At 44.5% G+C, this 23,129-nt stretch overlaps 1 protein-coding gene across 1 annotated transcript in view; it reads left to right on the forward strand.

Moving 5' to 3' along the window:
• The first annotated feature begins 239 nt into the window (after positions 1-239).
• Positions 240-23,129, forward strand: part of macf1a (microtubule actin crosslinking factor 1a) — a 270,236-nt gene continuing 247,346 nt past the window's right edge. The window contains 1 exon segment of the mRNA XM_079522797.1: positions 240-850. Within this exon segment, the coding sequence (XP_079378923.1) occupies positions 757-850 (94 nt within the window). The 5' untranslated portion in view covers positions 240-756.

Here is a 23,129-nt window from a genome sequence, read left to right on the forward strand (position 1 = left end):
GCCTAGCTGCGAAAAGAAGCGGCCATTACGCTAGTGGGGAAACCTGGGAACAAGTTAAATATGTTCGCTGCTGCTCGGCCGGCTTCCATCATCAGATTCCATAAACGCCGACAAAGGGTGGGGAACGCCGGGGAGGGATAGGAAGTTCCTCCAGCGTCAGTGTGGTGGAGTGCCGGGTGGAACTGGGAGCCCACCACCCCCTTGCGGACACACTGCTCATCTCACACATAAAGCAGCAGCAGCAGCCAGTCGGTCGCCGGGTGGGAGAAGCTTCTCCTGGACGTGTTGAGAGAACAGCAGCAGCAACGCGGACGATGTGTTCCCGCACACACACACACACCGCAACAATAATGGATAGATAGCGTTTATTTAACCTTTATCGAATTAGAAATGTGGTGTTCGCATTATTATGTTACTCGGTAGGACGACGCGAGGGTTAGTTTAGTCTTTTTCTTTTGCTCGAAATATTTTTCTTTACAGCGGGTCTTTCAACCTAGCTACTTAACAAGCCAACTGCTTATAACGTGACTATTATGCGTCAATGGTGGGTTAACCACTGAATAGCGACGGGGGGAGTCGTTCAGTTCCACCGCCGCCACCACCGGGGAGACGCCGTGGCTTCTTCGAACGCAAAGCGGGTTTGACAGCTGCGTTGGGCGAGGAGAGGAGAGGACTGGGCTCCTCTCAGCGTCCTGGATTTACTGCGGTACCCCTCGCTGCTCCGACGCCGGGTTGCTACACTACACAGCAGCAACCATGGCTGGATTCATACCGGGTCTGCTGCCGACAAACCACTCTCAGGAGAAGGAGTTCGCCCAAGCTTATGAAGACGTCTTGGAACGATATAAAGGTATGAGGGAGAAACAGCAGAGCAATGAAACCGGCCGAGGCAGCGTGTGTGTGCCGAGTTGATCCTCTACCACTGTCATAATCTGGATTGTTACATTGTTTACGTTTTGGCTAGGCTCTCCTTTGTAGCACTGCTACAATGTATGTGTGCCCCAATCTGTGCTGCATTGAGTCGATGCGATCTGCGTGCTTTTCTCAACTCAAATCTTTGTTATTCTCTGTCTCTCATACTCTCCCTGACTGCTTCTCTATCTCATCTCTCTCTCTCACACACACACACACACACACACACACCCACGTCAAAGGAAGCAGTTTTTATTAAGTCCCCTGCGTGCCAACGTCAGGGAATTTTCCCCACATGGCCCCAGCCAGCGTTTGCTGTGTGTGTCCCATAAACAACCAGAAAGCTGCTTTGTAATTGATCCGTTTTTAAACTCCTTGGGCGGAAAGAAAGAAACTGCTCAAACAAACACAGACACACAGTAGTCCTTGTTGTTGAGCTACTGCAGACACTGCTCTCGTCTCACCCACTTAATCTTTATATCGTTGCCCCCTACCTACACAACAGTGTCACCAATAGACTGGCAGTTTTATAATCCCAATGACACAGGGGCGCTTTAAAAATGAATGCCTCTACTGAAATTGACCGCGGTGTGATGGGAGGGGAGGGGAGGGGGAAGCTGTGTGGAGGATGGGTGGGTGGATGCGTGGTAGCAGACAGCCAATAGACACTGGTCACATCTGTGATGCTGCTAGAGCTGATGAAAAGAGGTGCTTTTAATTATTGATTATTGGTAATGAAACTAGACTCTTTGTGGTTTTGGAGGGTTTGTCTATTAAGGGTGATTTCTAAATGACCAAAGGGTCAATTTCTGTCTTTCTCTAAAGAGAGAAAGACAGAAATTTAAGTGAGTTGAGTTGGAGGCGTGTGTGCTCTCATGGTGGGCAAGAGAAGACAGACAGATCAGTGGAGTGAGAAAGAGAGACATTGATTTGGGTGTTGAGTACTAGGTGCATCTAATTAGCTCTTCTGTCATCCTTCTAATAATATAAGTTATCCAAACACCACAGAGGAGAGAAAACCCCACCGAGAAATGAGCCTAATGACAGCCTGTTGCATCTCTGCTATGGCAACAGAAAGCATACCTAGCTGTTGGGAGGAGCCACATGCCCCGGAATTATCCCTGGCAACTTGATGAACGATAAAAGGCATGGTTACATGCAAAGCTGACACCTCTCAGCTGTATGTGAAGTTGAACTGTGTGTGCTGTGCTTTGAATACATGGGAGATGAGACCAATAAAAACAAGTCCCTTAATGGTCTGACTGTACCATGTGCTGACTAATTTGACTATTCGGCCAATAAAAGTATTCAGTCAATCAAAAACCACCAGGCCGATTATTATAAAAGACCTGGGTTAAATTATACTTGCCGATATCTCCTCCCTGGAATGACAGTTGGGTCACTTAGGTGGGATTAAAGGTATTAAAGGCAGGAAAAGTAAGTAAAATTATGTTATGTTGCAAACATCGGTCACATCAAAGACTTTGGCACTCACATTTTGAGCCAGATTTATGTTTTGTAGAGTGTAGATGGTGTAGACACCTTGTTTTGTAGACACTTCGTATTGACAAGGCTGGCTTTGTATAGTGGATTTATGTCTGAATAAATATAGACGTGTAGAATGCTGGTGTTGACATAAAATATCGTCCGTCCATTAATTAATTAATCTATGTATTTCACAAAGCAGCTATTCCCCCTCCTCTCTCCCTGTTGCGCCCACACACCCTGTGCAAATCCAGAATGGTTTTGCACAGGGTTTGGGTTATTTGTCACAGTGCCTGTGACAAATAATTGAGCCTCGTTAAGGCGTAATTTTATCGATTGCAATTTATGTTCTGTTTTCTTCTCTGCCAACAGTGTTGCTTTACTTTGAAAAATAGCCTACTGTAAGGCACTGCAGGGGTAGTCATCCTTCACCACAGGCTTCACAAGGAGTGATGCGTTAATAAATGGCCAGTCCAGCAGTATGCAAGACTTTGGATTGTTATCTGTCCAATAATTGCCAAGTGCCAAATGGAATATTTAATATGCACTAGGTTCACGATATTGTCTGTCGGTTGGAAACCCTCAAACTGTAACTTTTCAGGATTCAATTTCAAAAATAGCAAAAGTAGCAGAATGTCAAGCTTGTTTCGAGCTTGCAGATCTGCTACCTTTGATGCTTTTGTGTGACGCTGTAGTACGATCCGAAGTAGGGTGTTAATTTACACAACACAACAAGTTAAAATATGGAGAGATGAGAGGTTTCTGCCCAACAGTGACGATATTCAAAATAAACAGAAGAGCGTTTGTCTCTCAGAGGAACTCATCCAGAATCAGTGACACGTCATCACATCCTCACAGGCAGCCACAACTCAATCTGATCTCAGGTCAACAAGTACAACTCTCACTCAGTTGACACCAGTGGTGAGAGAGATGTACTCGAGTACAAGTTTGGCACATATGTTTACTTTAAATTGAAGATCTACAAGCTCACAATGCGATTTTGATGCATTTGAAAACTACTTGTAACAGAGCGTTTCTACAATAGGGTATTGATACTTTTACTTAAGTAATACATGTGAGTACTTCTATCATCACTGGTTGACACCTGCATGACCTCCTAGAGTCACTAATCACTTCATTTTCCGGGTACAATAATCACCCATCCAACAGGTTGTATCCCCACCACAAACGCATTGCATTCGTCAACGGCCATTTGTTGACTTGTCAAATGGGCCTTGAGCTTGATGATGAGAGCTGGTCAGCTGGACAGTCTTTTATTGCTCCTGATAATATCCGGCTGGTGTTCAAGCAGCAACAAATCAACAATTTGCACACTAAAAAAGTAGCACCACAGATGCATACAGTACATCACACCATGACACGGGTAGAAAACACATAGCAATGGTTATGCTGAGTAATGCCTGGCTATGTGACTTGTCGAGAACTGAAAATAGCACATCTACAACCTCACAACGAGGCCGATTGCAGATCGGCTATTTTCGGCACATGACACCGGAGCACAAGGAAGAGTAAATCGCCCTTAAAGTTTTGACTGCTGTGTTCAAATGGTTTTGACTGGAACTGACACTGGAACAGTTGAGTCATGCACTGAGGCATGTCTGAGGTTCCATACTGTAACTGTAGGGAGAAACCACAATGATTGGTTTCAGGGTCATGTTACCCTAAAACTAAAAGTCTTCCAAAGGAACAGTTTGGACGGCAGTCAGACCAAGACGGGGAAAATCCGTTCAGCCAAGTCCTCTTGTAATGTTATATTTACCTATATTTTCCATCCATATAATTCAAATAAAAACGGCAACATTTTTTTTCCAGTTCAGTTCAGTTCACCCACATATACAGCATCAAAAGTCTTCTAAAATGTCCATCTATCTATAAATTCACCAAGTGTCTGTCTGTCTGTCTGTCTGTACGTCTGTCTGTGTATAATCCACATAACTCGAGAACCGTTAGCCCCACCGTCTTCAAATTTGACAGACGCGTTCCACACCGCCGCAAGGGGTGCAGTGTCCGGTGTCGAGTCGGTCGGACCCACGGTTGTCCAGAACCACCCCCAAAAGGCCTCTGCCCGGGCTCTGGACCGGGCCACTGCCCAGCGACCATACACTGCATACAGTATATGGAGCTGGCCTGTTCTGACCTCACAACACTCCATATTTGGGCATGCCTGACACAGAACTCCACAAGCTGGCCTGTTCTGACATCCCAACACTCCATATTTGGTAGGCATGTAACGATATATCGTATATCGATATATATCGATATGAATCGATTTATTGAAATAAATCGATTTTCCAAAAATGATGTGATGTGAAATGTGAGCTTTAGTCATATTCCATCATATTCAAGTGCTTTTGGAGAGAAATGAGTCACTTTCAGTAGTAGAGCACTGTCTGTGACTGTGCCCATGTGATGATGGTCGTTGATGCTCAAGGAAGGCAATTATGTTTCAAAAGTAATGCTACTTCTTTTTGGAATGTAGTTAAATACAATTTTTTTAAAAAGCTCGGGGGGGGGGGGGGGGGGAGATAAATTATATAAAATTAAAAAAACGTTTTCTGGAAAATATTTTTTGTTTAAAATGTCGTGAAAAATCGTATCGTGAACCTCATATCGTGATACGAATCGTATCGTGAGTTGAGTGAATCGTTACATGCCTAATATTTGGGCATGGCTGACACAGAACTCCATATATAGGAATAAAGGGACGCAGAGAGACGCATACAGAAATCTGACATCATTCTAAAAGGCCCAGCGTCCATATATGTTCCTGTTATGTTCTGACCTCAACAACACTCCATATTTGGGCATGCCTGACACAGAACTCCACAAGCTGGCCTGTTCTGACATCCCAACACTCCATATTTGGGCATGGCTGACACAAAACTCCATATATAGGAATAAAGGGACACAGAGAGACACATACAGAAATCTGACATCATTCTGACGTCGGGCATAAAAGGGACACAGACATAATATCTGGGTGGCGCATGCATTTCCAACTTGCATCGTTCCAAGTAGGCTAGTGCCCAACGGGCACTGCCGTAGAGGCCCCATGGGCACCTTTAGTGTTTATAATTTCTTATTTATTTCTTATTGTTCAGTTGTTACTGTTACTTCCTATATAAATGGTCACATAGGTAAAATAAAAATACATTTGTTGACCTTACATTACACTGAACTGAAGTGTATGACAATAGATTTTGTAATGTGCCTGAATTGTAACCGAGACGTGCGCAATTTCGATTGAAATACAGTTTACAATATGTTCATTGTTATGCGTATAAGCAGGTGAAGGATAATACCTTTAATATGGCATGACCTCATAACCTAAAACTCCCATAAACTCTTACTTTGTGTATGTTTTGTATAGCCTGTGTGCATCCTACGAGATTGTCACTTGCCCGGCCGGTGGCCCTAGGCCCACAGCTTATGGAGCTGTGCATTCTGTTTAGTATCAACATAACGCACAGTGTAACCGTATAGGACATGTCATGTATACTGTAGGCTCACACAAGGCCCAGAGCCTTGATGGGAGTCCCTCTGCCGTGTGTCTCTGCAGTGTACTGTACGGCCTTTGAAAGCAGCAAGCCGCAATTGTGCGCCATTTGTCTCGTGCAATATCGAGTTCGCTCTTTCTTTTCCTGCCCTTTGTTTTCCTTCACTGCACTCCCCCATACACAAACTCTCTTTCCGTACACTCTCTTCCCCTTCCTTTCTCTGTGTGTACTTGAATCAATGCAGCATTGAAGTTGCTTTTATGTTGACCCTGCATGCTGTTGCATGTGTGTGTGATTCTGTGTTTCATTTGGTTATGTGTCGCTTATTGTAGAATTTCTGCTGAAGAATGGAGTGAGAAATGTGAACTTGAGGTTGTGCTCGTGGGCCGTGGCATCACCTGACTGAAACAGGAGAGGGACATTCAATAGGACTTAAATCATTATGTGTGTGTGTGTGTGTGTGTGTGTGCGTGTGCGCGTGTGCGCAGTATGTGTACTGGTAACAATGGCAGGATATCAGCAATGGTGGCTGGGCTTGTGGAAAAACATGAGGTACACACACACACACACACACACACACACACACACACACACACACACACACACACACTATCTTAGTGGTCAGCCATATTGACTGACGGATAATTCAAATTAACACACCCAGGCAAAATTACGCAATGTACATACATTACATCCGTCAAGTCATGATTGAACCAACTTGTCAAAACCATTGTGGATCTACTGTAAGTATCTCTGCTGTTTTGTTTCTATAGTAATGGCCCTTAACAGAAGCATATTAGCAATTACATAAGCCTTAAGGGGAGCTCAATTAAAACAGGAGATCTATACAGAGATAGGCTTTGGAAGACACAAATGTAGGCCAAGGTCCCGGTAAGGGAAATACGGCAGACAAGAACAATGCTTCAACAACGCGATGAACACCTTGTCTATAAGTGTCTCAAACATATACTTAATGTATGTAAGTATGCAGATGCATGGCCTGGATGTACAGTACATAGTACTCAGCATGGGTTAGGTCTCTGTGGGTGGAATGAACCCACATTGAGTTGCAGTAACTTTGAAACTTTAGCCTGCTTAGTGCTATATTGTAAAAGATGGAGCAGAAAAGAGCACACATCGTAGAAGACAGCTTCGTCCTGTTACCTATTATAGAAACCCTTGCTGCAACCTTGGGCGAACTTGCAAACTTGTGGTAAGAATTTCAGGTGACACATTGTAGAACTTAACAATGCATCAAATCGACTGTCTGCGTTTGCGTACCCTACTTGCGTTATACTCTACTCATGTTATTCTTGGCCAGACTTATCTGTTTCCCCCCCATGTAGCCTAACATAAGTCAGTGCAGTGCATCTTCCTATTGTCATTCTGACCGTAGGCAGAGGACTGTAGACACAGGAAAAGACAACTAGGCCTTCAACTGATGCCATATCAGTCCGCAGGACAAGGCCACCCATGTGGGACTGTGAATGTGTATGTTTGAAACACACACACACACACACACACACACACACACACACAGGCCAATAACGGTACGTTACAGAAGGGGAAAGATATTCATCAGGAAGGTTTGGAGAGGTGGGAAATGCTGACGGACATCCCACTTTTTTATGGAACACAGGAAGTAGCATGCTGAGTGAGGCTAGCTCTTCCTGTCAAATTTGTTGTGTGTTTGCCTGGCTCTTCGGTGCTTTACACGCCACGGATGCCTGCAGAACCTCAGTGTTTTTCCATGGTCTCCTTCCTATTAAAGTAGCCTACTTGCATAAAAGGCGGTCTAATTCCATGAGCTCAAATATTGGTTATTGAATTAGTGGCACTTGCCTTGAATCCTCCCCTAGTTGACACAGGGAGCACTTCAGTGTGTGTGAACTGGACACGAGAAGAGACTTGATGCAGAGAGAGAGAGAGAGATGGAGGGGATAAAAGAGATGGAGTGAGATATATGCAGCCATAATAGAGAGGGAGAGAAGGGAGGGTCCCTCACCCTCTCTTCTGTGTGTGGCTACAAATAAGTAGGGATGGAGAGAGATGTGTAAAATATGAAATGTGTAAAAGAAAGACGGATAGACAGGTTAGTTATAGAGTTGGATGATTACAGCTGGATTTTTCCACATGGCCTAGTCCCCCCCCCCCCCCCCCCCCCCCCCCTCCAACTCTCTCTCTTTCTCTCTCTCTCCCTTCTCATGGTAGACCACTGCCCGCAAGAAAAGAACACAACCCCTTCCTCTCAGTCATACAGTTATTCTCTCTTGCTCTCTCACTGCCAAGCTACACCAGGCTTTTCTCGCGTGTTTACCCTAAACGCGCAGCCCGCGCGTGCGTTTTTAAAAATAGGACTGGACCTAAATTAAACGCACGCGCGGGAGAAAACGTGCGGTGTAGCGTGGCCGTCACTCTCTTTCATAGAGCCAGTTTGTGTCTGGAGGCACATGTCTTTGTAGTTGGTAAATTGGGGGAGGGGTACCCTCTGTCAGAATGAATATATAATATAGATTTTTCTATCGTCTTCTCCGTCCTATCACCCTTGCCTTTTATTTTCACTCCCACTATTAATCCTGTCACTTTCTCTCCGTCTCTCTCAATCCCTCTCCCTCCCTTCCCTCTTTCCCGCCGTGAGTTACTTCCCGTTTAGCCCCATTCTCTCCAGCACTGTGTGTGCCGGCAGGAAAACTGATCGCAGTCAGAGCTACAGCTCTATCCGTGATAGCAGGCGTGACCAAACGATGACTGAGCTGTAGTTGTTCCAGGATCCTGTTAACAAACATCCTGTTTGACATCCACGCCATTTGGTGGATGTCCACCAACGGCAAACGTGAGCTGATCAGATGACCATACCTGGCAACATTGTGATTGGAAAACAGGGCAATTTTTCAAACTCCAAGGAGGTATAGGTGGTGGCGGGGTTATTTTTTTAAACAGGAGGACAGTGGGACAGAAGGATAAAATATGGGAGAATCCCTGGAAAAATGGGAGGGTGGACTGACTCTGGATAGGAGCCTCTGCTAAGTGCCTAAAATGTAAATGTGAGAAGCTAGCAGGGAAACCAAACGTTCACAGATGTACAGGGTGATGAGGGGACAGCTGTTAGCTCTGGGGTCCACTGGGATGCCTGTTCACCCACAGAAAGAGACCCCTAGGCATTTCTGTCTCTCTCACACACCCTTCTCATCCTTTAATTTTCCTTTGCAGTGTTCTTGCATAAGCAGTCCCCAGCTGATTTTTAGTCCAATAATCAATAGGCTCCACAATGCATTGCGTGTGAGATTCGGATTAGTGTGAATGATAGAGCAATTGGGGGTCGTTGCGTGTGAAATGCCCAAATGAGGGGGCAAGTTAATAACAACGTTCTGTTTGAAATACTGCGTCCTTTCCTCTCCTCCTGTGAGCAGTACACAGGCAGCGTATTCATGCATGGCTGTTGTTAACTGAAGCCAGACTGTAACAGAGAAGGCTCTCTTGGCTGACCCACATCTCTGTCACATTGACAGGATATTTCCTCAACGTTGGGGTCAGTTCTCTCTGATGGTGCTGCAGCTCACCGGAGTCATTCGAGTTCTGCGGCCTCTGTTAGGGGTCCCACATTGCAAAACCCAATCTGCAGGAATCCATTACTGTATGCGTGTGTTGCGTGGGCCCTACCTTATTCACTATAGACTAACTATAGTATGCTTTAGCACAACTAATGGGGATCCTGATTCCTAACAAATGAAGCAAATAAACAAAACACACACACGTACATTGGCAGAGATATCTGGACTATTGGCTGTATTTTATGTGTGTGTGTGTGTGTGTGTGTGTGTGTGTGTGTGTGTGTGTGTGTGTGTGGGCAACGTGTTAAATGCAGTAGACCTTCCATGATTAAGGCAGATTGGTGGAGTGAACAGCAATAGAGGGGGGAGAGAGAGAGAGAGGGTGGGAGGCGAGAGGAAGAGGGTGATATAGTAGACTAGAGGTTAGAGAAGGAGGGAAGTAAAGAGAGGAGCGGTTAATAAATTAATCATGGTGTCTATTCTAAAAGCCCTATAGAGGACAGACACACACACACACACACACACACACACACACACACACACATTCACACTCACATTCACACTCCCATACACACACCACAGACAAAACATGGTTGGTGATGCTAGCTACACCGTCTAGCCGAGCGTCTACACTTTTTCTCTCCCCCTTGCTCATTCTCTCCAGCTTTCTCTCTCCCTCATCATCCCTGATTCAATTTCCCATTTTTCTTCCTTCACACAATGAAGAGATTGAGGTGTTGGAGGAGGTAGGGCATAGCAGTGAGGTGCACGGTGGGAAGAGTTATGCAATTAAATTAGCCTCATTGTTGCCTTGTACTGTGAGGCTAAGGCTAAGCTGCTAATCTACTGCAGAGGTTCTCAACCTGTGGGTCACCACATGATTTGGAGGGGGTCTCCAGATTAATGGTCAAATTATATAAGAAAGAGGCAAAGATTCAGAAAATAGCTAATTGTGAACTTGTAGATCTGATATTTTGAATTGAATGCCTCGTTTCTGTTTCTCCTGTTTTCATTCTCTCTCTCCTTGGTCTCTGCTTCTCATTTTAGAATGAGAATCACTCACTCTCATTACTGAATACTGATAGTCCTCTCTTCTCTTCCTGTCACACTTCTCCCTGGCTGTCACCAACCCCCCCCCCCCCCCCCCCCGCCACACACTCCCTCCCGTTCTTCCGTTCATTACTGCCGATGGAGTTGGTGGAGTGGGAGAGGAAGGTAAATCTATACCTACGCTGCTCCCGCCCTCCACCCATCATCATGTCATCCTGACACGATATCCATCCGTCTCTGTGTCCCGCACGGATGAAATGCTGAGAGATGGGAACTTATGGAGGTGATGGAAGATGTGTGTGAGAGAGAGAGGGAGAATGGGATAGTGGGAGACAACAGACAGGGTTCTTGTTGGACAGTTGTCAACCATAAATATTTGTTACTTACTTTACTTACAACTCAGGTTTAGTTTTGTGAAAATGCTGAGACTTTTGTGTTGAGCACAGTGGAGATGCTTCAGAGAAGTATTCATATGTTTGCACTTTGTAGTTTGTATCTAGGTAAGATCTAATGTAACCGGCTGTACATGTAAATACTGCTGACAAGAAACAGAGGAGACCTTTGAACACATTTGATTCCCAGAGCTGCAAATGCAAATGTTGACTGTTATGAAAGGACAGCATAATCAGAATGGTAAAAAAAACAAATTCAGTCAGTGTGCTTGTGGGAAGTGGCCTCGTTTATTTGTGCCTTCTGTTGACTGTGTGAGCCATCAGTGTCTTCATATGTACTGCGTAGACTGCTATGTGTACACATTATGGAACTAAATCCCCCAAGATGAAAGACTGTACTAAGTGGCTGTGAGAGGGCTGACCGACTCTAACCTAGGTGGGTGGTAGGTAGAGATAGGTGGGTGAGAGAGAGAGATGTAAAAGATAGGGAGAGAGAGAGACACAGTCAGTGGAGAGAAGAGAAAGAGGCAGCGCTGACTTTAATATGCTCCAGTTCCTCAGTCTGTCCCTATTGACTGCACAGTGTAGCTGCACACACACACACACACACACACACACACACACACACACACACACACACACACACACACACACTATTGTCTTCTGTAGCATGTACTGTAGGCTACACACAATTATAAAATGCATGAATATACATGTGTGCATATTATGCAACACTCATGCATAGAAAATACAATGTAGGTCTCGGTGTGAGGTCAACATAAGGTAACGTAGCAGTATAACCTGTCTGCACGCACACACGTACACGCGCACATGCACAGTCTCACACAAACACCCCCCCCCCCCCCCCCCCCCCCCACACTCACTATCACTCTCTCTATCACTCTTTCATGCACATGGATGCGTGTCTGCTCTAGTGTTAACATTCATGTACCACTGAACGAACAAGAAATGAGTTCGGCCCCTCACTTCAAGAAGCCCCCTTCACGCGTGCATGTGTGCTACTACGCATGCCTGAGTGTGTATATTATGCTAATTGCTCTGTCCATTTCACTCTCCACATCCCATATTGGCCCCTAGGCCCCCTGCAACACTACTCTTTCCCTAGTATGAGTGTATGCAGTCTGTGATCCATAAGCCTACTGTGTGTGTGTGTGTGTGTGTGGTATGTGTGTGTGTGGCAGCGTGAGGGTTTGCCATTCAAATTGAGGCTGTGTGGTTAATCTGGGGTATCCTGACGGGACGTCACACACAGACACCCCCCAGCAGGGGACAAAGTCTAATCCCATTCATCCACTTTACTATGCCAACAGCATAGAATGAAACCAGAACACCCCCGCCGTCTCGTCACAGTGGTACGTCCCGCTTCGCTCATACAGCCGATGCAGAGCCAAGACCGTACCATTGTTCTCCTTTCCAGAGTTGGGACGGGGGGTGTTTTGCTGCAGCTTCTCTTATGTAATTTAGCATGGTGCGTAACTGCACACCGTGCACTAGAGTAGCAGTCATTCAAGTCCTGCTTGGCATGCAGAATGTGGGACTGATTGTCTTACACGTTGATACAATATATAATGGTTATTATCACACACTTCAGGACTGTCTGCCTGGATAGAAAAGCCATTCCCAGCTCACGTTGTCAGCCTTTTGTCCCAGTGGTTTGCCTCTCTGAAACTGAACATCTTTTACTTGGGTCAGGTGTTTGGCGTGCACGTGGTGCGGCATCGGCTTTTCATCAAGCCGATGCCACGGTCAACACTCTCAATATTGTGCCTGTGTGCAACACTGTGCATCCATTGACCACACCTGCTGAGAGGCTGTTAGTTCAGCCGCAAACGAGGCCTACAGTCGGCGTGAATCAGGGTTTTATGTTCCCATTTATTTATTTATTTATTTAGTGTTGTTCTTTAACCCATTAAGACACCAGGCCGATTCTACAAATGCCTTCTAAATCAGCAGTTCTCACACTTTCAAGATTCTTCAACAATGTTCAGAAATAGCAGATCTACGAGCTCGTTGTGAGCTTGTATCTGCTATTTTTGAATAGCCAACACTAAGATCTAACATAATGACACAGATGCTTTCCTGGTGTTAATGGTTTAAACTCCATTCAGTTCCTGCTCCGTCATCTTCTCTGAGTCTTCAACAATGAGCTCCATTTCCCCGTCCTCCTAATGTCTTAAAAGGATGATCACAAACAATTTGTTACAGCCGGCTGCCGCTTAAGGCAATGTTGGTATTATATATTTTTTGCACACAGCCCATGTCCTCCTCACTAACATTGTAAAGTCTGCAGCAAAACAAAGACAAATGTCAATGAAAATACATGGAGATACTAAGTCCCAGGGTTTTCTCTTCAGTTGCACAGGAGTTGCTCAACCCTTCCAGGTAGCAGGAATTTAAATGTTGAGAGTGTGATCCAAATCCCTTAATATACACCAAGTACCAGACAGTAATCTGTTGTTGCGGTCACTGCTAGGAGTGTAGGACTGTCACTGATCACTGTGTGATCATCATTCCTGGATTTCTTCTTTTTTTTTTATTTTATCCGTCATCATAAGATTATGATGACACGCTACTTCTCTCCTTCACTGACAGGCTCTGTCTCTCCGTCACCCTTTTCTCTCATTCCCGCTGCCCAGTGGCGCGTCAAGATGTGGTTGAGAGATGACACCCTCTGTCTTTTTCTTCCTCTCTCATTTCTCTCTCTCCTTGTCTCGTCAGACTACATTTATAGTTATACTGTCTGTCTTTCAAGCCATTTCTTTCCTTACCTTTTCCTCACACCCCCCATTGTCAATGGCGTTTTTAAAACAAAATCGACCCCCATGTGGGTCCATTTTATACACCTTCAGAGCTACACAGAGGGCTTTACTGTGTAGACTTTCTCTTTACTATTCCCCCCCCCCTAGTCTCCACTAGATCAGTAGTCTATCTATGCAGGTGTTAATCTGAGCATAACCCAGGTGCTTCTCTTAACAGGCTTTAGCCTAGTCCTAATTGAGAAACTCTAAAATTACCAGGGACATCTATATGAGGTGTGCACGAGCGTGTCTGTGTGTTTTTACACCCGTTTGTACTACATACTGTATGTAGTGTGAATACATTGGTGTTTCCACTGATCTCTTATATGTTGGTTTTTCAAGGCCTAAACAGTCTCTGTAAACCATTTTCTTAACTGGGATTATTGCGTTATAGACCTCTACTACTGGTAATTGAACAAATGGATTTGGAATTAAATATAATTTTATTCACCAATACACACAAGTTACACACAAGGACAACGGCAGGGATCAAACGATTAATTTCTAATGTTTCACATTTTCCCTACCTCTCCTCTGCTATAGTTTCCCATAAAGGGACATTATGTGCTTTGCTATTCATATCCAGGGTAGGGATCAGATCACATCTATGTATTGATTCCATTCAGTGTTGTATATCCTCCCATTTACATTACACCCCACATACTGTACAGTGGGTTTGAAGTCGTCTCCCTGGCCTTAGGGCTGTGACAGAGTCAATAAGCTGTGTGTGCTTAGAAGAGATGCAGGCCTGTAGGCTCTGACACTTTCTGTTTCATCAGTGGCAATGCATGCATGACTATGTGAGCATGCATATTGTATTGGGATAATGCATGTAATAACATGGGTACATTTGGTGAAATTGAACTAATTCCTGTATCCCCCAGAGAGGAAATTCAAGGCATTATAGTTGATGAGAGTGAAAGTAAATGGGGAGCAATGAACAATAAAACTAAACCATAACAACAATACATTTATACAGTAATATAGTCACTCACAGGCACACACATTTTTGCTCGCCAGCGCATGCACAGCACGCAATAACAATACAACAATAAATACTGTATGCTATTCTATCTCTCTTTCTCACACACACACACACACACACACACACACACCCCCCGTTTGTCTGCAAACAGTCTACAAATGGTTTAGAATGACGGCAGATGGAGTCGAATAGAATAGTTCATGATATAAAAATGGAATGGAGACAAATGGACTGTCTGGCATACAAAGAATAGAAGTAACCCCATGCGGTCAGGACAGTGTAGTTCCATTTTTATACTGGAATGAGTTTAAATGAACACATAGGATTTTACTGTGAAGCAGTGCTGCTGGCTAACCATACTGTCTGTGTGCTGATGTCTGAACTCTGAAGAGCAATTATCTAGGAAATGTTAGCAAGATGCAGGCTGACTCCACTGACGGCACATGCATAGTAGAGATCGATGGACACACACACACACGCACGCACGCACGCACACACGCACGCGCACACACGCACGTATGTGTGTGTTTGGTTAGAAAGCAATATAGCAGCACATGTGTTAATTTGTTGACTGACTCTTAATATTGATTGAGAGGTGAAAGATGGTTAGAGGTGGGTTGGCACATGTGAGCAACTGATCATGCATAGTCTCTCTCACACACACACGCACGCACCTGTCGGTGTCCTGCCTGCATTCTAATTATTTCACTGTGCACTTATCCTTGAACCGTGTGTGTGTCTGTGTGAACTGGCATGTCCCATTCTGTGCTCCATCTGCCAGGGGTCATTGGCATGTTAATCACCAGGCTTTGCCTGCACAGAGCTGGTGGCAGAGCTGCTTGTGGCGGACTGGATGCCCTCTCTGTGCCCAGCAGTCTGCCTCACAGCGTACACACTGGATCTTCTGATCTTCAGCCTCCTTACTCAAAACAATCTTGCTCTTTTTTTGTGTGTGCCTTTGTTGCCAACTTCATATGTTATACACTTAAGCCATACTTTGTCAAATGGCGAAAATAGCCGACCTACAAGCTCTCAATGCGCCATGATGCAATGCTTTGTGAGAGTAGGCTGGTCAATTATATTACAATTTTAAACTTTTGACATATTGAAATTTTGAACATTTTCACCTACAGTATATAAAATGCCCAAGAATAGGGACGCAAGGTTGTATGTAAGTATGGGGTGACCTGATGAGCTGAGTGGTTAGGGATGGATGATGAAGAGTGGTACACAGTGGGGTGGGGGATGGGCGTCGCTCCCGGGGGTTCCCTGGCCGTCTGTCACCCCTCTCTTCATAATCCCCCCCTTTCCCTCCCTCTGTCTCGTCTAGCACCTTTAATCTGACATTCCCTCGCTCTGCCTCGATCTTCTCCTCTTCAATCCAAAGTGTTTTTAATCAGTAACATGCCCGGAGGCAGGGGGATGGAGGGATGGAGAGAGAGAGAGGGGAGGCAGGGGGATGGAGGGATGGAGAGAGAGCGAGAGAGGAGGTGAGGTGAGGTGGATGGAGGGCAGTACACTTAGAGGAGTGATGGTATCGATGATCGGAGGGGCGGCAAAAAGCGTGGGGGAATGTGACGGAGAAGTGGAACTAAGGAGAGAGCGTGTGGAAGATGTAGAGATAGAGACAGGAGACATACTGTACACTGTATGGACGGATAGACAAAGATAGAGCAGCAGACGGAAGGATGAGAAATATCAATGTAGGAGGACGTAGGCCTGTCACAATTATTACACAATCGCCTAATAACAATTCATTTTGTTCATTTTGTTCATTATTTTTGTCCATACACTTTCAAAAATAGCAGATCTACAAGCTCAGATCTACAAGCTTACAAGCTTGTAGATCAACCTTTTCCGCTATTTTGTACATTTTTGGAAAGAAAATATAAAAAATATTAAATGTGTCAGTGATTTCTTTGTATATTATAAGTTATTTTTCATATCTGCCCTGTACAATTTGTGATTACGAAGCCAATGACTTTCCAACAATTTCTAACGTTTCAATGTTCAATACAAAACCACAATTAAATCGTCATTGCAATTATTTGTCAACTTAAATTTGTAATCGTGACAGCCCTACGGAGGAGGGGGGAATATTAGAGTTCTTTCATGGTGACTGGACCGCTGAGCCACGGCCCAGGCCCTTCAGAGTGCTTTTAGTTTGTGTGTGCATGTGTACATGCATATGTCTGTGTATGTGTGTTTTAGAGCTTGACTAACCACTTTCTAAAATGGTTTCTATCTTGTTTTTCATGTTGTGTGTGTGTTTTGTTATCCAAACCCCACATTTCTTTACACGTGTGTTTTCTGCCTACAAATATGTAGGCTAGGTGTGTCTTGTCTGTATCTGTGATTTTGGAGTAAGAACTGGTCCCAGTGGTGTGTGCGCGGTATGGTGTGTGCGTGGTATGGTGTGTGCGTGGTATGGTGTGTGCGTGGTATGCCAGGCCCTTCCAGTCAGGATGAGTGATGCGTTTCCGCATAATGGTTTTCAGATGTGAGTGTCTGATAAGAACGTTTGCCACCCGATGATGTCACATTTCTCAACATTATTTTGAGAGGTTTTCTGAAAATGAAACGCGATACAAAGTGTGTGTGTGTGTGTGTGTGTGTGTGTGTGTGTGTGTGTGTGTGTGTGTGTGTGTGTGTGTGTGTGTGTGTGTGTGTGTGTGTGTGTGTGTGTGTGTGTGTGTGTGTGTGTGTGTGTGTGTGTGTGTGTGTGTGTGTGTGTGTGTGTGTGTGTGTGTGTGTGTGTGTGTGTGTGTGTGTGTGTGTGTGTGTGTGGTTGGTTGGTTGGTTGGTTGGTTGGTTGGTTGGTTGGTTGGTTGGTTGGTTGGTTCAAGTTCTTCCATTTTATTTCTTCCCTTCTTTTATATAGATAGGAGCCGGTGTACATCTGTGTGTGTGTGTCAGTAAGCAGTGACACAGCAGAAAAGGGCGAGAGCTCTGGGCTGAAGAACATTCCTGAAATTGCAGACAGAGACGGAACAGGGAGGAGAGACGGAAAAGGAGAAGAGAGAGAGGCAAAGATAGAGAACAGTGGAGAGAGAGAAAGGATAGAAAGCAGGAGCCATGTTTCCTTCTACTGTTCTTAAAGAGCCAGCATCCCTTTTCTACAGTGAGAAGAACAGATGTGAACACACACACACACACACACACACGTCACACACACACACACACACAGTTTGCTGGCAGACAGAGGAACATACCATCATCATACACACCCATCCACCTCATTTATAAAGCATTACATCCACAGCCAGGCACGTCCCAGAGTTCTGTTGTCTGTTTCACATTAAATGTCTCAGACTCTCCTGGCCTACTGGACTCATGGACCTGTCTATGCCCAAATAATGCCCATGTTAAAACATGTGTGTCTTCCCTTTACTGCTGCACTGATGTCCTGTGATACAGTTTTTACACACTGGCAGTCAGGCATGCAGTCAGGCATGCAGATGCACATCTGCTTTCTCCTGTGACTTTGGCTTACTTTTTGGGGGGCTGATTCATAGCAACCTCCTAATGTAGCTATATATTATTTGTTAAAACATTGAGTGTAGGTGACAAATGTAACTTATGCAGTAAAATAATGTACCCACTTACCGTACTTAGTTGTGCGACGAATAGTGAAAATAGCCGATATGTAAGCGCAAAATGTGTTTCATCACGATGCCTTGTGAGCTTGTAAAATTAGCTATTTTCAATATCTTTGAAATGTTTAGAAAATCTATGTACACTAGGAGTTTGACTATAACATTGAGGATTGTAGTGTGTATTCTACATGTGAAGCAACACGTTCCCCAAAGACAAGCTAGCTGATGCAGATGAGGGCTTTGAGTCAGATTCTGGCATTCTAGAACAAATATCTGACCACTGGTGTAAGATGGTGGTGTAACTATAGAACATTGACATGTTTATGTCATGAATGTACCGCACACCCCTCCGAACCCCCCCCCAGTAAAGCCCTTAGGGAGCACCTATAGGTCTAACAGTAGAAAGTCATCTTCTTGCATTCCACACCTGAAGGAATGTGGCTGCGTTAGAGTTTTTATAACTGTCTACCACTGTCTACCACATCCAGCCCCTCTACCACAGGTAGAGGGGCTGGATGGTAACCGCAAGGTTGCCAGTTCGAACCCGGGCTCCCCCAGAGTTGGTGTCGAAGTGTCCTTGAGCAAGACACTGAACCCCAAATTGCTCCCGATGTGCTGGCTAGTGCCTTGCATGGTTTCTTCCGCCATCGGTGTATGAATGTGTGTGTGAATGGGTGAATTGATGGGTCAATTGATGCACAATCTATGTAAAGCGCCTTGGATAAAGGCACTATATAAATGCACCATTTACCATTTTGTATCAGTATTTTTCTGCTGGTGATGCAATTGGAAACTTTTTAAATTAAACTAACTCTAACACTTCATGCATTTAATGTCACACCTCAATTTCGCATTATGTTTCTCCATCACTGACACAGTGTCACAATATTCAAAACACATCCAATTCCATATTCATTTTTCCGTAATATAATATGTCGACCACACAAAAACAAATTGCTAGCTGGGTAAAGCGCTGTGCCATATGGCTGTCAACAGAAAGTGTGTCTATTTTTAAATTGTGTTTTAAATATTGAATCATCTCCAGGCAGCAAAGCACTCCCTTTTTCTTGTTGTACGTCGTCTGCACATCTTGTGTGCAACTGAAATCAGGTCATTTCTTTTGGGTGAATGAATGGTGCAAGCCAATAAGCAGGCTAGTTCATGTGTGTTTACTTCAGTGTCTCTCAAAGTGGGTGCAGTGATGCAAGTCCACTGGGATAATCCAGCAGGATACTTTGATAATATCTGGAATTTATCAATATCACTTCAGTTTAACCACTTAGATCCTTTGGAATTTACCAATATCACTTCAGTTTAACCACTTAGATCCTCTATATTTATTAATTGCTGTAGTTGGTGTGTTCTTTTTCAATATACACCAAATCTCTCTTAATAGCCGATCTACAACTCGTGTCGTGTTGCAACATGATATGCTATTTTTGGTGAATGTTCCCCCCAGAATAGGGATACTGGGGTTCATTCGAGTGGTTTAAAGGTTTTTACTCCGTCATAATGGAAACGGATATTCTCTCAAGTTTTCCTCGTGACATGCAGTATTTTAGGGAGAAACATTTACATACTGTATTTACGTACGATAATATGATGTAAATGTAAGGTGCTGTAAAGTAAATGTAATTCAGGGGTGCCATGGATGGACCCCTGGTTTAGTTGGATCTTTTTTTTCTCCTACCTTTTTAGTAGTGTATGGGTGTGTAGGTGTAGTTTAACAGAGCGGCGTGTTTAGTAGTGTATGGGTGTGTAGGTGTAGTTTAACAGAGCGGCGTGTTTAGTAGTGTATGGGTGTGTAGGTGTAGTTTAACAGAGTGGCGTGTTTAGTAGTGTATGGGTGTGTAGGTGTAGTTTAACAGAGTGGCGTGTTTAGTAGTGTATGGGTGTGTAGGTGTAGTTTAACAGAGCGGCGTGTTTAGTAGTGTATGGGTGTGTAGGTGTAGTTTAACAGAGTGGCGTGTTTAGTAGTGTATGGGTGTGTAGGTGTAGTTTAACAGAGCGGCGTGTTTAGTAGTGTATGGGTGTGTAGGTGTAGTTTAACAGAGCGGCGTGTTTAGTAGTGTATGGGTGTGTAGGTGTAGTTTAACAGAGCGGCGTGTTTAGTAGTGTATGGGTGTGTAGGTGTAGTTTAACAGAGCGGCGTGTTTAGTAGTGTATGGGTGTGTAGGTGTAGTTTAACAGAACGGCGTGTTTAGTAGTGTATGGGTGTGTAGGTGTAGTTTAACAGAACGGCGTGTTTAGTAGTGTATGGGTGTGTAGGTGTAGTTTAACAGAGCGGCGTGTTTAGTAGTGTATGGGTGTGTAGGTGTAGTTTAACAGAGTGGCGTGTTTAGTAGTGTATGGGTGTGTAGGTGTAGTTTAACAGAGTGGCGTGTTTAGTAGTGTATGGGTGTGTAGGTGTAGTTTAACAGAGCGGCGTGTTTAGTAGTGTATGGGTGTGTAGGTGTAGTTTAACAGAGCGGCGTGTTTAGTAGTGTATTGGTGTGTAGGTGTAGTTTAACAGAGCGGCGTGTTTAGTAGTGTATGTGTGTGTAGGTGTAGTTTAACAGAGCGGCGTGTTTAGTAGTGTATGGGTGTGTAGGTGTAGTTTAACAAAGCGGCGTGTTTAGTAGTGTATGGGTGTGTAGGTGTAGTTTAACAGAGCGGCGTGTTTAGTAGTGTATGGGTGTGTAGGTGTAGTTTAACAGAGCGGCGTGTTTAGTAGTGTATGGGTGTGTAGGTGTAGTTTAACAGAGCGGCGTGTTTAGTAGTGTATGGGTGTGTAGGTGTAGTTTAACAGAGCGGCGTGTTTAGTAGTGTATGGGTGTGTAGGTGTAGTTTAACAGAGCGGCGTGTTTAGTAGTGTATGGGTGTGTAGGTGTAGTTTAACAGAACGGCGTGTTTAGTAGTGTATGGGTGTGTAGGTGTAGTTTAACAGAACGGCGTGTTTAGTAGTGTATGGGTGTGTAGGTGTAGTTTAACAGAACGGCGTGTTTAGTAGTGTATGGGTGTGTAGGTGTAGTTTAACAGAACGGCGTGTTTTCCTGGGCAAACTCGGCGCCATTTGCTATCACTCATGGTAGCTAGATATACTGTAGTCCTGTTCTGGCATGCTGTGTGTGTGTGTGTGTGTGTGATGTGTGTGTGTGTGTGTGTGTGTGATGTGTGTGTATTTGGACAGATTAGCAACATTCCATACATCACACCTGGAATATCTATCCCAAAGCTCTATACACACACACACACACACACACACACACACACACACACACACACACACACACACACACACACACACACACACACACACACACACACACACACACACAACCTCCCCCCTGGAAAGCTCCACATGATTATGAGAGTTTATACTTGATTATGAGATAAGCGTTTATACTTGGCTTTCAGGCTTTGGTTTGGACTTGTTTTTAGCTCTGGTCCTGTCTGGGTTGGGGCCGACTAGAGATCAGATATGATGACTGAAGTGATCCTAGACTACGTTGTGGATTGCATTCAAGTTCATCATAGCAGTCAAGACTAGAAGCTAGTCTTGCTGTGTATTGTTGTGTGCGCATATGACTCAGTGGATGTACACGTGAACACGTTACATTAACGATGTCGGAGTTGGCCCAGGCGGTGGCGTAACCGTCTGGGCACCCGACTGGTAATCCAGTCGCAGTGTGCCGAGTTGATGTGTTGTGGTGTAATGTCAGAGTGACGTCACAGGGTTCCTAGTTCATTAGAGCAGTGCTTCTCCACCTGTGGGTCGGGACGTAGTCTCGCGTAGCCAGACAACTATTCCACAATCTCCAAATGCTATATAGTCTGGAACTACACCTCCGAAAATATATTTATTTCCTTTTCTGCTAAGCAACAAGCTATAAAATTAGGTGATTTGCATTTATATCAGGATTTATCACTGTAAAGAAGAAATGGAAGTGGGGATGAGGCTTCAATTCCGCTTAATTGCTATATGACAGAAGCATTTGAAAATTGCGAGAGGCAACAGTCTGGCAACGCGAGACTAGTCAGGACGGGACCCCCAAAGGGGTTCCCCAAATGATTTTGTGGGGTCCCCCACATGACAAAATGGAATGCCTCAACTCCTACTATTCCAAGCGCTTATCAGGGTGGGGGGGGGGGTCCCCCCCAGTTCAAATATGATTATTTTGGGGGGTCACGGACTGAAAAGGTTGAGAACCACTTCATTAGAGAGCTAACCAAGCATTAGAGAGCTAACCAAGCGCTCATTGTTGTTTACATGCCCAGGAGAAGCTGATAAAGCTGTGTTGTTAAGACCAGTCACGTTCCCTCATTACTGTGGAGTACAAGAACCCAACACGACATGGTGTCAGTGGGATTCCTGGTCCCCCTAGGCCTTTACTAAACCTTTGATGTATTACTGATCCTAACTGACCTTTGCCCTGTGTGTGTGTGTGTGTGTGTGTGTGTGTGTGTGTGTGTGTGTGTGTGTGTGTGTGTGTGTGTGTGTGTGTGTGTGTGTGTGTGTGTGTGTGTGTGTGTGTGTGTGTGTGTGTGTGTGTGTGTGTGTGTGTGTGTGTGTGTGTGTGTGTGTGTGTGTGTGTGTGTGTGTGTGTGTGTGTGTGTGTGTGTGTGAACATAACAAGACATAGGAGCAACGACGTACAATTATGCACAACAGCATACACATTGTAATGTGTGTTTATATAATAATAAGTAGTACTTTTAGATATTATAGCCCAATAAGTGTTTATAGCAGGCCACTATTTACAACACCTGTCCACAGTGGGCTTTTAGAGACAGAATTGCGAGAAGAAGAAGAAAAAAGTAGAATGAATAAAAACAAACAAC

The sequence above is a fragment of the Electrona antarctica genome (assembly GCF_951216825.1).
Source record: "Electrona antarctica genome assembly, chromosome: 15".
NCBI lineage: Eukaryota > Metazoa > Chordata > Actinopteri > Myctophiformes > Myctophidae > Electrona > Electrona antarctica.